The sequence below is a fragment of the Rhineura floridana genome, chromosome 2, assembly GCF_030035675.1.
Source record: "Rhineura floridana isolate rRhiFlo1 chromosome 2, rRhiFlo1.hap2, whole genome shotgun sequence".
NCBI classification, from domain to species: Eukaryota; Metazoa; Chordata; class Lepidosauria; order Squamata; family Rhineuridae; genus Rhineura; species Rhineura floridana.
The window spans coordinates 226,628,599-226,643,926 of NC_084481.1; the positions used below are offsets into that span (position 1 = coordinate 226,628,599).

The 15,328-nt window shown below is 42.7% G+C and overlaps 1 protein-coding gene across 1 annotated transcript in view; it reads right to left on the bottom strand.

The window, feature by feature from the left end:
- PRKCH (protein kinase C eta) overlaps window positions 1-15,328 on the bottom strand; it is a 136,063-nt gene that overhangs the window by 87,998 nt on the left and 32,737 nt on the right. Inside the window, exon 2 of the mRNA XM_061612397.1 lies at window positions 3,017-3,080. Coding sequence (XP_061468381.1) covers window positions 3,017-3,080 — 64 coding nt within the window. The remainder of the gene's footprint in view (window positions 1-3,016; window positions 3,081-15,328) is intronic.

Consider the following 15,328-nt stretch of genomic DNA (forward strand, 5'->3'; position numbering starts at 1 on the left):
ACCCAAGAAAATCTGATAAATCTCTCTCCCTCCCTTCTCCCTCCCTCTCTGTCTCCCAGCACATATTATTTAGGATCATCCCACCCCTTTCTGAAAGCTTTGTCAGCATTTCCAACACATCTCACATGTTCAGACTGCAAGCAACGTGTCAGCCAGATCCCTTTGCACTTCAGAGGTACACCATACACCTTCTGCAAATATAGCAGAGCATGAAATATTCAGGAACCGGGGCTATAAAACTTGCATTAACCACCCCACTGGCTTTCTGAATTTACTGTCTTTGATCTGCTTGTGTTGCCCACAGTTTCAAATTGTTTTTGTCTTAAACTGAAGATGGGACTCTGAATCAATATGCAACTGCACGTACAACATTGTTTGCTTTGTTAAGCCACAGAGCAAAGGCCTAATTCAGCATGGAGGTTAAGAGAATCTGTTCTGGGAAGTTCCCCATTCAAATCTCACCTTAGCTATGAACTCACTAAGTAAACTGATGACTCTAAAGCAGCCTCTCCCAACCTGGTGCCCTCCAGAGATTTTGGACTTTAACTCCATCAATCCCAGCTGTGCAGGTTGGAGCTGATAGAAGCTGAAGTCCAAAACATCTGGAGGGCACCAGGTTGGGGAAAGCTGCTTTACAGTGTTCAAGGTAATGATCACACACATTTATTATTATTATTATTATTATTATTATCATCATCATCATACATATGCATGCTTTACAGTAGGGGTTTGCAACCTTTTTTCCATCAAAGAGCTGCATTCCTTTGGGGTTAATCTGTCAGATCTGCATATCAGCAATGGGTGGAGCCAGAGCCAATGCTGGGCGGAGCCTGGACAAAAGTGTTCTGGATAAAGTATTCTGGAATTAAGACCACTCTGCTTCAATTTTCACCATCTCTACTTCAAATCAGAATTTACAATCCTACGGAAGTATGCTAAGAAGTAAGCCCCACTGTGTTTGATGGTTACTCTCAATTAATAAAGTATTTGTTGTTGTTGTTATGTGCCTTCAAGTCGATTATGACTTATGGTGACCCTATGAATCAGCAACTCCAAGAGCATCTGTCCTGAACCACCCTCTTCAGATCTTGTAAGGTCAGGTCTGTGGCTTCCTTTATGGAATCAATCCATCTCTTCTTTGGCCTTCCTCTTTTTCTATTCCCTGCTGTTTCCCCCAGCATTATTGTCTTTTCTAGTGAGTCATGTCTTCTCATGATGTGTCCAAAGTATGATAACCTCAGTTTCATCATTTTAGCTTCTAGTGACAATTCTGGTTTAATTTGTTCTAACACCCAATTATTTGTCTTTTTCGCAGTCCATGGTATCCGCAAAGCTCCCCTCCAACACCACATTTCAAACGAGTTGATTTTTCTCTTATCCGCTTTTTTCACTGTCCAACTTTCACATCCATACATAGAGATCGGGAATAGCATGGTCTGAATGGTCCTGACTTTAGTGTTCAGAGATACATCTTTGCATTTGAGGACCTTTTCATAGCTGCCCTCCCCAGTCCTAGCCTTCTTCTGATTTCTTGACTATTGTCTCCATTTTGGTTAATGACTGTGCCAAGGTACTGATAATCCTTGAGAAGTTCAATGTCCTCATTGTCAACTTTGTTGGCATTATTATGTGCCTTCAAGTCGATTTCGACTTTTGGCAACCCTATGAATCAGCGACCGCCAATAGCATCTGTTATAAACCACCCTGTTCAGATCTTGTAAGTTCAGGTCTGTGGCTAGCAAGCATTATATCCATTCAACCTCTTCTCTCCAATGTACACACATGCACAGAGAGAGGGGGGGGAGTGAGGGAGAGAGAGAGAGGAACATGAACTCACAACTTTTAACAAAGGGAACAGTCCTCTTTCCACAGCTCAAAACAGCAAACATGGCCTTGGGAAACTATGGCCCCAAACTTCTCAAAAGTAAAGGAAAGTTCACTACAGGCAACAGGCAAAGACCATGAATATGCTATTAACGTCAGCATCTCTATAGGTCAAAAGCACATTTTAGAGCCCAAGTGGTGTGAATGTGCTGGAGACACACAGATAGGAGATAAGGGCAAAGAAAACTTCTACTAAGTCAGAGCATTAGTTCACCTAACTTAGTCTCCAGGATTGTGGAGACAATGAGGTGTGCAACAATTGTAGGAAGCCTCCTAGACTGAGTCAGACCCTTCATCAGTCCAATGCAGAGTCATCTACATTGATGCATACTTAAAGCACATCATTCCCCCCTAAGAATTCTGGGAGCTGTGGTTGTCCCCTCATAGAGCTACAAATTACCAGCATCCTTGACAAACTACTTGGGGAGGGAAGTCAGGTACTTTAAATGTGCATTGGATGTGGTTTAAATGTATGGTGTGGACCTACTGAATGCACTGGGATTTCAGGCAGGGGTATTTTCCCAGTTCTACCTGGGGATGCCAGGGATTGAACCTGGGACCTTCTGCACACAGAGCAGATGCTCTACCACTGAGCTATGCCTCAATCTCAAGACGTCCTGCCTTGTGTCAGTCCTGACTCTCCCACCATTCATTGGAAAGACGTCTGGTTCTAGTATTCTCCTCACCCTGCATTACTTAAAACCTTTATCAAGTTCCTCTTTACTTGCCTTTTTTTCTGAATGAAAGAGCCCCAAACTTTCTAACCTTTCTCCTGTAGGGGAGTTGCTCCAGATCCCCAGATCTTCCCCTTCCCATTGCATCTGCACTCCAAAATACCCCCTTCTGAATATGCTTTTAAAAAAAATAGCATCAGGGCTCAGATTTGCACTTTGCACTCTCTTTGTAGTTAGAGCTTGTTAAAGGAGATCTTTGCTCCCATCCAGGTGTCTCCTGCAGTCATTCTGACAAGGATGCTCAGCCTACATGAACTTTTGCAATTATGACATGCTTATCTTGTGTTCAGCAGCAACAGGAGACTCCTGACTGCAGCAAGTGGAGGCTAATGGCATTATATATGGGTGTACTAGAAATATAACTGGCAGGCAATGGGTGGAAATGGTATTCCTCTTACCTTCAGTAAAGCTTCCAGAGAGGGTTATCGCAACAAACACTTTCCCTTCTGGTTCCAGGTCCACCTGCAGGAAGAGGAGACGACTTTTATTATTACTGTTGTTGTTGTTGAAGCTGCTGAAGGGTCTGCAAGACCAGGAAAAGGCCCTCACTATTACTTTGAAATATATTTATTTATTGAATTTCCATTTCGATCTGAGGTCCCCTCCAGACAGGTGTGCCATGACAGGTGTCTTCTGCAACATGTTCTCGACACAATAATAGTGCGCTGGGGTGGATTTGCTCTGCTTTAGTTTGTTCTGCAATGCTTCTACAACGCTACCACGTTATTGATGTCCAGAGGGGCTATATAGTGCAACAAAAGTGGGACAATAATATTTGTGGTATTAAAAAGTTATAGGAATTTCAACAGGAAGTTACGGGATAGGCATTGATCGGAAATGAAGCAGTGTGACTGCCCCCAAACCTTTGCAGGATCACACGTGACCGCCACAATGGCTTCATGAGCTCAAGTCATCATGAAAACACAATAAAAAGGATGTCTACTTTTGCTCAAGTGCACCCAGAGTAGTGTTCATGGTTTTCCTTTCCTCCTTTTTATTTGTTTATGTCCAATATTTGTAGACTCCTTTTCGCCCACTGTGAAAATTTCATCCTTACAACTGCAAGATCACCGCCTTCCAAAGCAGCTACTTTACTCCCAACTTAAGGATGGAAAACGGAACATCAGTGGACAGCAAAAGAGGTTTAAAGATGTTCTTAAAGCGAATCTAAAAAAATGTAACATGAACATTGACAACTGGGAAGTCTTGGCCATGAATGTCCCAAATGGAGGTCGGATATTATCAAAGGTGCTATGGACTTTGAAGAAGCACAAATACAGGGCGAACGGGAAAAACGAGCTAAACGGAAGGCACGTCAAACAAATCCTCATCGCGGCCATCTTCCATGTGGAAACCTATGTCCTTACTGTGGGAGGCTGTGTGGATCCAGAATTGGCCTTCACAGTCACTTATGGACCCACTGTTAAAGACCTTATCTGGGAAGACAATCTTACTCGGCCACGAGCGATCACCAATGAATGAACGGTTGAGTCTGCAATTTTAGTTTTTATTTATTTTTATTTATATTTGATTTATATCCCGCCCTTCCTCCCAGCAGGAACCCTGCAGAGTTTCCTGCCACCTGTTCAGGCCATGCTTGTTGCTGATTAGCTACTGGCCAAAGTTCAGTAGTTTGCAACATTTCTGCATCAGTTTGCAATTTTTTTTAAAAAAGTCCTCAGAAGAAGTCCTCAGAATTTTAGGGGGCATTTCTCCCAACATACACACGTTTATATGCATTTTTGCACAATATACACATTTTTGCAACTAAATGTGCACATTTCCCCCAACGCAAACTATTTTGTACACATTTTTGGTTAGAGAACTGTAGCACAAAATTTGCCAAAGTGCAATTCCCCCCCCCCCAGATAGCTACATTTCAGTTCACATATTATTTTGGGGAGCCCATAACTAAGCCTAGGCATGTGCAGTTGAAACAATCACATGTAGCCTCCCTGTTTAGCCCTGCACACACTGATCCCTTTATAGGAAGACAAATAATAGTAAATAATAACTTTGGTAAGTATATAGAGCTCTAAGGCCAGAATAGCCCGTTTTCTTGCAAACCTCTCCCCAGTCATAGTAGTCAGAACCCTGGTTCATTTTTTAAAACTGGTCTGCTTGGAACTACTTCCCAGATCATCTGCATGATGCCACCTCTCTTACATCCTTCAAATCTGCCCCACTCAAAACCCACTTTTTCCATGGAACATCTGGCACAATCTCTTAGATGACTGCAACTAAGGTAGCCTTAACATACATGCTGGTGGTGTGTTAGAATCCACGACCTGTCAGATACAGATTTGTACTTGCAGGACTGCAACAAAATGTTGCAATGTGGAGTGCTCCCTGTTAAGGATTACAACCACTCTACTCCATTCCCCCTCCTCCCTGGTTTTTCATCCCCCCCCCATCCAACAGTCAGCTAATGCTCCATGGCCACTGAGCATGCTCCATCTTCAGTGGGCTGTTTTGGAGGTTCCACCCATAGCCTGAACACTGGAAACAGGGAATTATGACAGGCAAGGCACGCCAGGGTATGGCTGTCAGCACGCTGGACAGCCTTGAAAGTTCAGATCAAACCCCAGAGTGGATTCCACTGCCCCACTGACATGGGACTACCAGCTGCCACTGATGGTATGCAATAGGTAGAATGTGAAGGCCGGTTGTTGAGTGGAGCATGTGATCATGCACATATTACACTTGCACTGAGAGAACTGTACTGGCTGCCAATCAACTACCAGACCATGTTCAGGGACCTGTTGTTAACACGTAAACCCTGGAACAGGCACCAGATTACCTGAAATACTGCCGGCCTTTGCACAGACCGTAAGAGCATTTTAGGTGGCGTGTACACTATACCTTTAAAGTGCATTTACAGCACATGACTTCCTTCAAAGAATCCTGGGAAGGGTAGTTTACCCCTCACAGGGCTACAATTCTCAGCACCCTTTAAATGTATGATGTGTACGCAGCCTACACCTCTCATCAGACCTGATAATTGGCAATGCAGGATGGAACTGATCATCCAGGGAAATTCAACTCTTGGCACCGTAACCTACAGAATACCACAAAACAGTGACCCCAAAGGAGGCATTTTCTGCTGTTGCCCCTATACTGTGGAATGCCCTTCCCTCTGCCTTTTATGAAGCAGCAACCACCAGTTGCTTCTGAAAATCCTGTAAAGCCATTATCTTTTTGGCCAGACTTTTCCTGACCCATAAGTAGGGATGGAATGATCTGTCCATTTCGGTTCTCCCAGTTTCTCATTTATCTAATCTTAAATTCTCCACATTTCTGCAGCAATCTGCAAATCTTTTTCACACAAAAATCCTCATGAACATTCTTTAGCATTTTAGTGCAAATATTTCATAATAAATATATATTTTATATGCAGCTTTAACTAACATACACATGTTGGCATGCAATTTATCCTAATATGATGCTGTTTTGTATGTCATTTTTACTAATATATTAATTTTTATACACATTTTCTCCTAATGTATGCATTTTTTAAAATGTTTACTTGGTTCAAGAACTGCATTGCAAAATTCAGATAAGTGCACATTTCAAAGGATGGCTGTGTTTCGGTCCACATATTATTTCAGAAACTGTGAATTTGATAAATTCAGCTTTAAATGCAAACTGAATCACATTTCTTCTCCATCCCTACCACAAGATTGGACCCTGATTTACATGTCTGAATCCCCTGAATCTCTTTTCTACTAAGTTTTTAATGCTGATTTATTGGTTTTAGGTTGTGTATTTTTTATGGGTTTTTTTTAAAAAAAACCTGGACATAGTGTATACCACGTACTGAGATTTTTGAAATGTTAAGTGGTTTAGAAATGCACCTAAATAAATAACTAAAATTATTGGCTCTTCCTCCCCGCCCACATTTTGCATCAGGCTCCCGTTGGTAGGCCTTGGGGTCCTAGTTAAAAAAGCAAAGTAGACTTTGCAAGCCCAAAGTTTGCTCAGCCCTGTTGTGAACAAAACCAATTGCTTGTTTTCCACAGGACTTTATGGAGACTGCTTTTGTTTTTGTTTTGTTTTTTTCTGTTATTTGAGCAAAATAATCTAGAGGGATTTTTGCTTATAGTTCCTTTTATAGCAATTCTCCTCAGATCTGCCAAAGTTCCAGTCACCCCATCACATGCAATCTATAAAAAGCTCCAGGTTATTTGTTTGTTTATTTATAATCACAGCTGCCAAATGTAAACAGAAGCCTCGCGCTGCATGTAACATTTGAGACAGTGGAAGGATTCTGTAAAATAAGGTCCTCTGGAGGAATGATTCAACAATTCCCAACAACATTTCCTCAAGCCCTGACTTGCAACCAGACCAAAAATAAGCATTTTGTTTTAATGAGCCACAGTAAAAAGAAAGACGGAAAGAAGAAAAGCACCCAACCCAACCTGCACAGCTGCCCAGAAGTTTAGCATGGAGGAAAACATGCAATAAAGCTGCCCCAGGAATCCTGTGCAGAAGTACAGGTGTCACAGGAGATGGTTTGAGGTCAAACTTATAAAACAGGGGTAGAAAACATTTTTTTCTGATGAAGCCTAGACTTCCACAGGAGTAATCTGTTGGGGGCTGAAACCAGTGGCATGTAGGGTAAGAGCCAAAGTGGGAGGAACTCTCTCTCTCTCTCTCTCTCTCTCTCTCTCTCTCTCTCACCCATTCTCTTCCTCTCTTCTCTCTCTCTTTCTGCTACCCCTTTCCCCCCATTTGGCTCTTTCCAGCCTGCACGAAGTGAAGCCAGGGCCTACAGCAGTGATTCTCAAATGGTGCGCCCAGGCACACTGGTGCGCCCTAAGAGGTGGCTAAGTGTGCCTCAAATATTATGAAAGTATATTTTTAAAATGAGAAGAAACCCATTTGTATAGGGTAAGTAATAGTTTTCAATAGTTTATTTTTATTCATAGTTTAAAATATATTAATATATTTTTAATTTTGTACACAAAGTGCGCCAGAAAATTTTTATATGTTTTACAGTGCGCTGCGAACCAAAAAAGTTTGAGAACCACTGGCCTACAGTTTGCCCACTCCCTTATTAAAGCAACTACAACAACCACTTTGCTGCCCACAAGAGTCCCCAGGCTATATGCATATGTCTGAATACGTATCAGGCTACCACCTTGCTGAAACTAAGTCGACCTGGGGCTGGTCAGTGCCTCGGTCAGGTGACACTCCTGGGAAATGCTGGGTTGCATGTGGGAAGAAAGGCAGGATACAAAAGTACAAAAATTATAAATTTACAGATATGTGAAGCAATGTATCCTAAACATGCTACGGAGTAAGCCTTATGGAAAAGAATGTAAACATGTCACCAAATTCCTCCAAGCTACACAGGAAGTGGATTGGACTGTGAAAGACCAACCCAAATGGTGTTTGCATTTTGACCAATTTGTAGGGCAGTCCAATATCTCAGAGAGGAGGTCAGGTCTCCTGCTCCCCTGGTGCATTCACTATAGCTGCCCAATTTCCCTGCTTTTAAAAGTTTGATAGAAATATCCGTGGGCTATAGGTACATTCTTAAACCGCAAGGTTTTTTGCCCATTAGTGAATATATGTCCTTAAGCTGTCACACAAAACTCTTCTGTAGACTGTATGCTTTTTGAAAAACACAGTGTAACAAGCACACATTAAAATTATTGCTTATAATTATGCTTATTATTTTATCATTTTTAGTCTTTATATATCACCCAATAACAAAAGTTCTCTGGGAGGTTTACAAGTAAAGGTTCCTGTTCCTGATCCACCTGGTGTAACTAATTGATTTAAACAGGTTGTAGGAACATTTTCTACATCTCATGTTCTCTTTGCTTGGAAGACACAAATGAACCCAAATATCTCTTTATGTTGTGTATTGCAATCGGTTTGATGGACCTAATCTATAAATCCTTAACAGTGAAGCCTTTCTGGTGTCCTCCTCCAGTGTCTGCGTTCTTTTCTTTTTGAAAATTAATATTTTATTTATTATTTGATTTATATCCCGCCTTTCCTCCCAGCAAGAGTCCAGGGCGGCAAACAAAAGCACTAATATGATATTCTTTGCAGAAATACTTCGCCTTTCCAAAAGATGCAAGACTACAATATTTGTTAACTTAATCATGTCCTATTTATTTCAAAGGCGGAATGAAATTTTAAAAGCAGACTTCAGCCTTTCCCATTCAAAACCAGTGGAACAGCTTTGCAAGCATCAGACCTTGGACATTAGACAGACAGACATGTAGATGATAGATGGACCATGAGCCGTATTCAGGGCTCTGTGTGAGACAAAACTTGACAGAATTCTGCACCAAGACAACTCAAATTCTGCAACATGGCAAGGTGAATTCTACATCCTCTGTAAATCATGGAAATATCTTATGATTTATCTTATTGGACATAGAATAGTCTGCTTTTGTTAGTCATGAAGGGGAAGAAGAAATCCTGTCCCTAAACACTTCCTAAAGACCACCCCATCCCCCATCCTAGCCCACAAGCCATCTTCAGCTTCAGTATCACACCCTGCAGCGTTTCTGCAGTCTTACAGATACCTCGAACGTCCCTGGTAGAGAGAAGCACAATCTTCCAGTGCAGAGCAGAGCTTGGAAAAGTTACTTTTTTGAACTACAGCTCCCATCAGCCCAATCCAGTGGCCATGCTGGCTGGGGCTGATGGGAGTTGTAGTTCAAAAAAAGTAACTTTTCCAAGCTCTGCAGAGACAGAGCACATTCCTCCCCATCTTGGACAAAACCCAGAAACGTGGAGAGAGAGGAAGGTCAGGAATCATATCACTCACTCACCTTTCCTCTCTCACCAATTCTTCTGTTGTGTCCAAAAGGAGCCCTCGGGCATAGGGCTTTCCCAGCCTTACTACAGCAGATATTCTCCCCAGAGAGGCCAGGGTTGAACCTGGGGCCTTTTGCATGCAAATACTAAAGCTAATAGCCTGGAGGCAAGGGGATGTGCTGGCAGGTGGACAAGCAGGACCGAGGAGCAGTTCAGCCTGCAAGTAAGCAAAGCAGACTGAAATGCCAAGACAGACTCAGCAGCTTTATAGGGCCCAATGGGGCCTAAACATTTCAACTCCGCCCTCAGCTATCTGCTGTGGTAGCATGAGAGAACATGCCGGCTGTTCTCTCTACCTACAAGTGCCACAGGGACTAAGCAAATATTCTGATTGATTATTTACCCTTCTGTTTAGTAATTTTATATTGTCTGGTTTTAGTCGATGGCTTTTTATGCTGTTTTTCTTTTCTAATTTTTTACGAACAATAAGATTGTTCTTTTCTATTTTGTAACTTGCCTTGGGACCTTTTGGTGAAAAGTGGGAACTTTCGCGTGCGAAGCAGATGATCCACCACTGAACTACGGACCCTTCCCTACATTTTCATAACCAATTTTCACTTTATATATATATAGGGCCAGATAAACAAACAGTCTGAATTAGTACAAGGCAGCCTTCCCAGCCTGGTACCATCCAGCTGTTTTGGAGTAAAATTCCAGAGCTGGCTGGGGCTGGTTGTTGGAATTGTAATCCCAAACAGCTTGAGGTTACCAGGTTGGCTGGCAGGCTGGCATAGCGCACCTTCCTATGTTCAAACCACCTGTAGCCTGATTCTTCTAACTGGAGATGCCAGGGATTGTGTATGTGCTCTGTTACTAAGCTGTGGCTCTTTCATGCTGTCAACATTCCTCTGTCTCCTACGTCTGCCACTGAAAAACCAGTTAACCCAAAGGAGAAGCACGTTGCAAGACCGAAACGGAGGGTTGTTTCAAAACACACAACTCACATATGTAACAGAAACCGATTGTGGATTAGTCATCAATGGTTGGTGCACATGCGCGCGTGCACACACACACACACACTATACCTCTCAAGCACAGACAACAGAGTAACACACTGACACCCAAACAAGGCACCCATTGAAGTGGAAGAGCAGGTGCAACCAGTTGACAATCTTGGCTTTTTCCCCACTAAATATATATATATATAGATATCCACAGCAGTGAAAAAGAGGAGGAATGCTGTAGGCTAAACATAGGAACACAGGAAGCTGCCTTATGCTGAGCCAAACCATTGGCCCATCAACTCAGTATTGTCTACACTGACTGGCAGAAGCTCTCCAGGGTTTCAGGCAGGAGTCTCTCCCAGTCCTACCTGGAGATGCTGTGGACTGAACCTGTGGCCTGCATGCAAGGCAGATGCTCTGCCACTGAGTTACAGCCCTTCCCCTAACTTTAATTTACACTGGGATCACATGCATGCCATACATGTAAAACTAAAGCACATGGCTTCCTCCAAAGAATCCTGGGAACTGTAGTTCATCCCTCACAGCGCTACAAGCCCCAGCACTCTTAACAAACTACAGTACCCAGAATTCTTCCAAGGAAGCCACATCCTCTAAGCGTGCTTTCAACGTATGGTGAGGATGTGACCTTTATCTTTTCCACTCTCAGAGAGAGGCTCCTAGAATACAATGTTAGGTACACTCAAAGCCGATCAAGACTGGTGACTCCAATATCCGTGGGGCAGTGAATCCACTGTGGGTTTTAGTCTGAACTTTCAATATATATATTTATATATATATCAGCTGCACTTGTTATTGTTGCATTTCCAGGCCCAATTTAAAATGCTGGTTTAAAACTATGTACACATAATACATTTAAAGCATATGACTTCCCCCAAAGAATCCTGGGAGCTATAGTTTATCTCTCACAGAGCTACGGTTCCCAGCACCCTTAACAAACTAGTTCCCAAGATTCTTCAGGGAAGTAATGTGCTTTAAATGTATGGTGTGTATGCAGCCTTAAAGCCCTAAATGGTTTGGGCCCAAGCTATTCCATATGCCCGCATATTCAGATCTCCTTTAGAGATTCACTTGGTGCGCTCACACAGTTGGTAAGGTGGGTGGCCAGGATGGAGAAGTCCTTCTCTGTGGTGGCCCCATGGCTTTGGCACTCCCTTCCAGTTGCCATGTTGCCAGGTTTTCAGAAAGCCTTGAAGAAAATTGGCCTTCCAAGCATGATGTTTACTGGCTGGGTGATGATCAGGTTGAATTATGGTGGTTTTCCCCCCTGCCTCTATTTAAAAAAAATTATGAGGAGTGATGTTGTGTTGCTGTTTTAAGCTCAACGGTGGCTTTTCTATGATTTTGTGGTTTAAATTGTACTTTGTAAGCTGCTTTGGATAGGCCTGGAAAATCAGTCTAAACGTGTTATTAGTAAATAAATACAGCGTTCCACATCAGCACACGCAGCATAAAACCATTTTAAAACATTATTTAAAACCCAGGTAAAAATATGTGTTTGTTTGTGTGATTTCTATCCCGCTCTTCCTCCCGAAGGAGCCCGGGCCAGCAAACACGCCAATAATAGGATACAATTAAAACTTCTAAAAACAGCCTTCTAAAAACAGTTTAAAATGCCCCAAAAAATCATCACCTACTCTCACAGCTAATAATTTCAGGGTTGCCAGGAACAAAGCCATTTGTCCCATGGACTAAAATACATGTTTGTTAAGGCCTGGGAGAATAAAAAGGTCTTCACTTGGTACTGAAAAGGTCTTCATTCACACACCAGGTGAGCCTTACTGGGGACCAGGGCCAGCTCAAAGCATTTTGCATCACTCCCATTCCACATACAGAAACCAACTGGGCCGGCAGCTGAATCTTACTTCTGTGCTGGCAATGTAACAGCATCCTGAAGCAAACTTGAAGGCACCAGGCTAGTTTAAGAAATGCATTGCCAGGTCTTGTGGCACACAGAGCTCTATCTTCCAACAGAGGCAAATGGCCAGAGCTCAGGAGGGCCAGCCAGGGCACTGATACTGGTGTCCCACAGACAGTCGTCTCACTCTGCTTAATGGTAAGGCCAGTCCTGCTGGGGAGGGGATTTCTAAACCAGGCACCACCACCAAATTGGCCCTCTCCTAAATAACCACCAGCCTTGTCTCTTTAGACAAGGGAACATGGAGAAGGTCCACTGATAAAGATCTTAAAGTCTGGGCAGATATGTAAGGGAGGAGGCAACCCTTCAGGCAATGAAGCTGTGGAAGACCAATTCCTCTGGGAAGTCCTTTTATGCAAGCCCCACCAGAGCTATGCAAGGCCATGGAGAGAGTTTCTGATGGACAGATTCCCTATTGCAGGCAGACACAAGTCTTGGGCCTTTCTACAGCATAAAACTATACACCCTCTTCATACCCGTTTTAACTGTTGTGACTTCCCCCTAAAGAATCCTGCAAGCTCCAGTACAGCAAGGTGTGCATAATGTTTATGTTAGTGGACTCTAGACCTCTTCAGGGAACTACAATACCCAGGATCCCCTGGGGAGAAAGGATAAGTGTTAAACCTTTTTTTTTTTAAAGGTAGCATAGCTATGCCCTGAAAAATAAGAGCAATGTCCACTAAAATCCATGTGCCAAAACAGATTGCAGTAAAGTGGTCGTATTACCTATTTTACAGGGAACAGTTCTCCATTTGAAGGGTGGCAGATGGTAGTCCTCTATCTGAAGGGCTGTGCACTACAAGTCCAGCATAAAGTTAAAAAATTCTAATGAAGGAGAATAGGAGGGACCTTGAAAGTACCCGTCAACAGTGAACACCAAAACAGCAGAATGAGCAAGCAAACAGGTCCCTGGTCACGATCTTCTCCACTATGGTGAGACCATTGCATTTCAACTTATAGTCATTAATTCTACATTTGCATATATTAGAATACACACATTTTATGCACACCGGGCTCCTCTTTTGTCCCCTCCCTCCATTTTTTTGTGATGCATTTCCTCTTTTTTCGCAATGAATAAGTGGGCACACTAGACTGCAGGAAGCCCAGCTAGCACTAGTGGAAGCGGCAGTCTTGCTAAAGCTGCAAACTATTAGGACTCTTAAGTAGGGATGGGCGAATCTATCAATTTCAATTTCTCTTGTTTCTCATCTTTCAGTTTTCTTAAGTTCAGTTTCCCACATATTCACGTCAGCTGGCAAATTTTATTTTCAAAAAGTTCGAATGAATATTCATCAGCGAATTTCTCCTAATATACACGTGCTTGTCTGCAGTGTTGCCTGATAAACATTTTTGCAAAATCAGTTTTTCCTGATAGAATACAATTGTACTGATATTTTGACTAATATGTGCATTTTATGCGAACTTTATCCTAATATACGCATTTTGTATGCATCACTTGGCTACAGAACTGCATTGCAAAACCCAGAGAAGTGCAAATTCCAAAGGGGGAGGGGGCTGTATTTCGGTTTGCCTATTGTTTCAGAAAGTGTGGATTAAGGAGGTTTGCCTTTAAAACTGAGGTCTTCTGTATCTTTAAAAGTTTTGTAGGGGAAAGAGAGAATTCCACCTTGTGGTTTTTCCCATTACAGTGTTGCAAGAACACCTGCACTTGGCTGACTTTCTCTTCTCCTAAAGATACCGGATCAGTCTCAGGCCAGGAACTTGGCAACCCTATTGTGTAGGGCCTTACATTTTGTTGCTGCTGCTTCGGAATTTAGAATATGCCTGCAGACCTGGACATAAAGAAGCTGCAGATTGTCTGCTTCTCCCTCCCTTATTTTGCTTAAGTTGCTACTCAAGAAATTCTGCTCTCAACTTCTGTGAGGAGTTTCGTCCTATGAAGACAGATCTAGCATTCAAATAAAATACTCATGTCTCTTGATAAACCTGTTTGATCAGCCCCTTGAAACTTATTCAAAAGGAACAGAAGGCAAGATTTTCCCCCAAAGCCTTTTATTATGGGTTCTAATTCAGCCTCTGTTGGCTTTAGTGATAATACCAGAAACAGAGATTATCCTGAGAGCCTGTTCAAACACACCTGGAGGCCCTATGTGTGAGAACCTGATTCTCACAAGCCTTTTCCCTCTAAAAAGGGGCTCAACACCAGATCTGCAACCAAAACAATGTTCAGTACATTTGCTCACAGTGAGCCCATGACTGAATACACCCATATATAAAAAGAAAAAAAAAACCCAGAACCTAGCATGCCAGGGAGAAAAGTTCTCATGTAACCTTCTTCTCCATAAAAAATGTAAATGTACTGCCTTCAAGTCGATTCCGACTTATGGAGACCCTGTGAATAGGGTTTTCATGAGGCTGAGAGGCAGTGACTAGCCCACGGTCACCCAGTGAGTTTCATGGCTATGTGGGAATCGTGGAAAACTAGTGTGTTAATCAGGTGGCTAAGCTAAAATCCTTCTTCTTGATGTGCTAGTTTTCTATGTGCAGATATATTTTGTTGCATGGAAGAGTATCAGATTTTGTGAGCCAGGGGTGGGTAACTTGTGGTCCTCCAAAGCGCCATAGCTCAGAGGTAGAGCGTCTGTTTTGCATGCAGGTGGTCCTAGATTCATTCCCCTGCATCTCCAGGTAGGGCTCAAAAGGTTCTTTGCCTGAAACCCTCAAGAGCTGCTGCCAGTTGGTTCAGACACTAAGCTAGATAGTCCAATGGTCTAGCTTAGGATAAGGCAGCTGCCTATGTTTCTAAATGTTGCTGGACCAATGGCTGGACCGTTGGCCATACTGGCTGGGGTTAATGGAGCTGGAGTCCAACAATATTAATTTACATAATACTATCAATGCGTATGGTACTTTTATATAGTAATGGAAGAAAAAAAATGAACGTCCTCTGCTCTAAGGCAGGATGGGCAGAAGAGAGATCAAGACCTAGTGGCAGATCCCTGGGTGATTTGCAATCGATCCACAAGAGT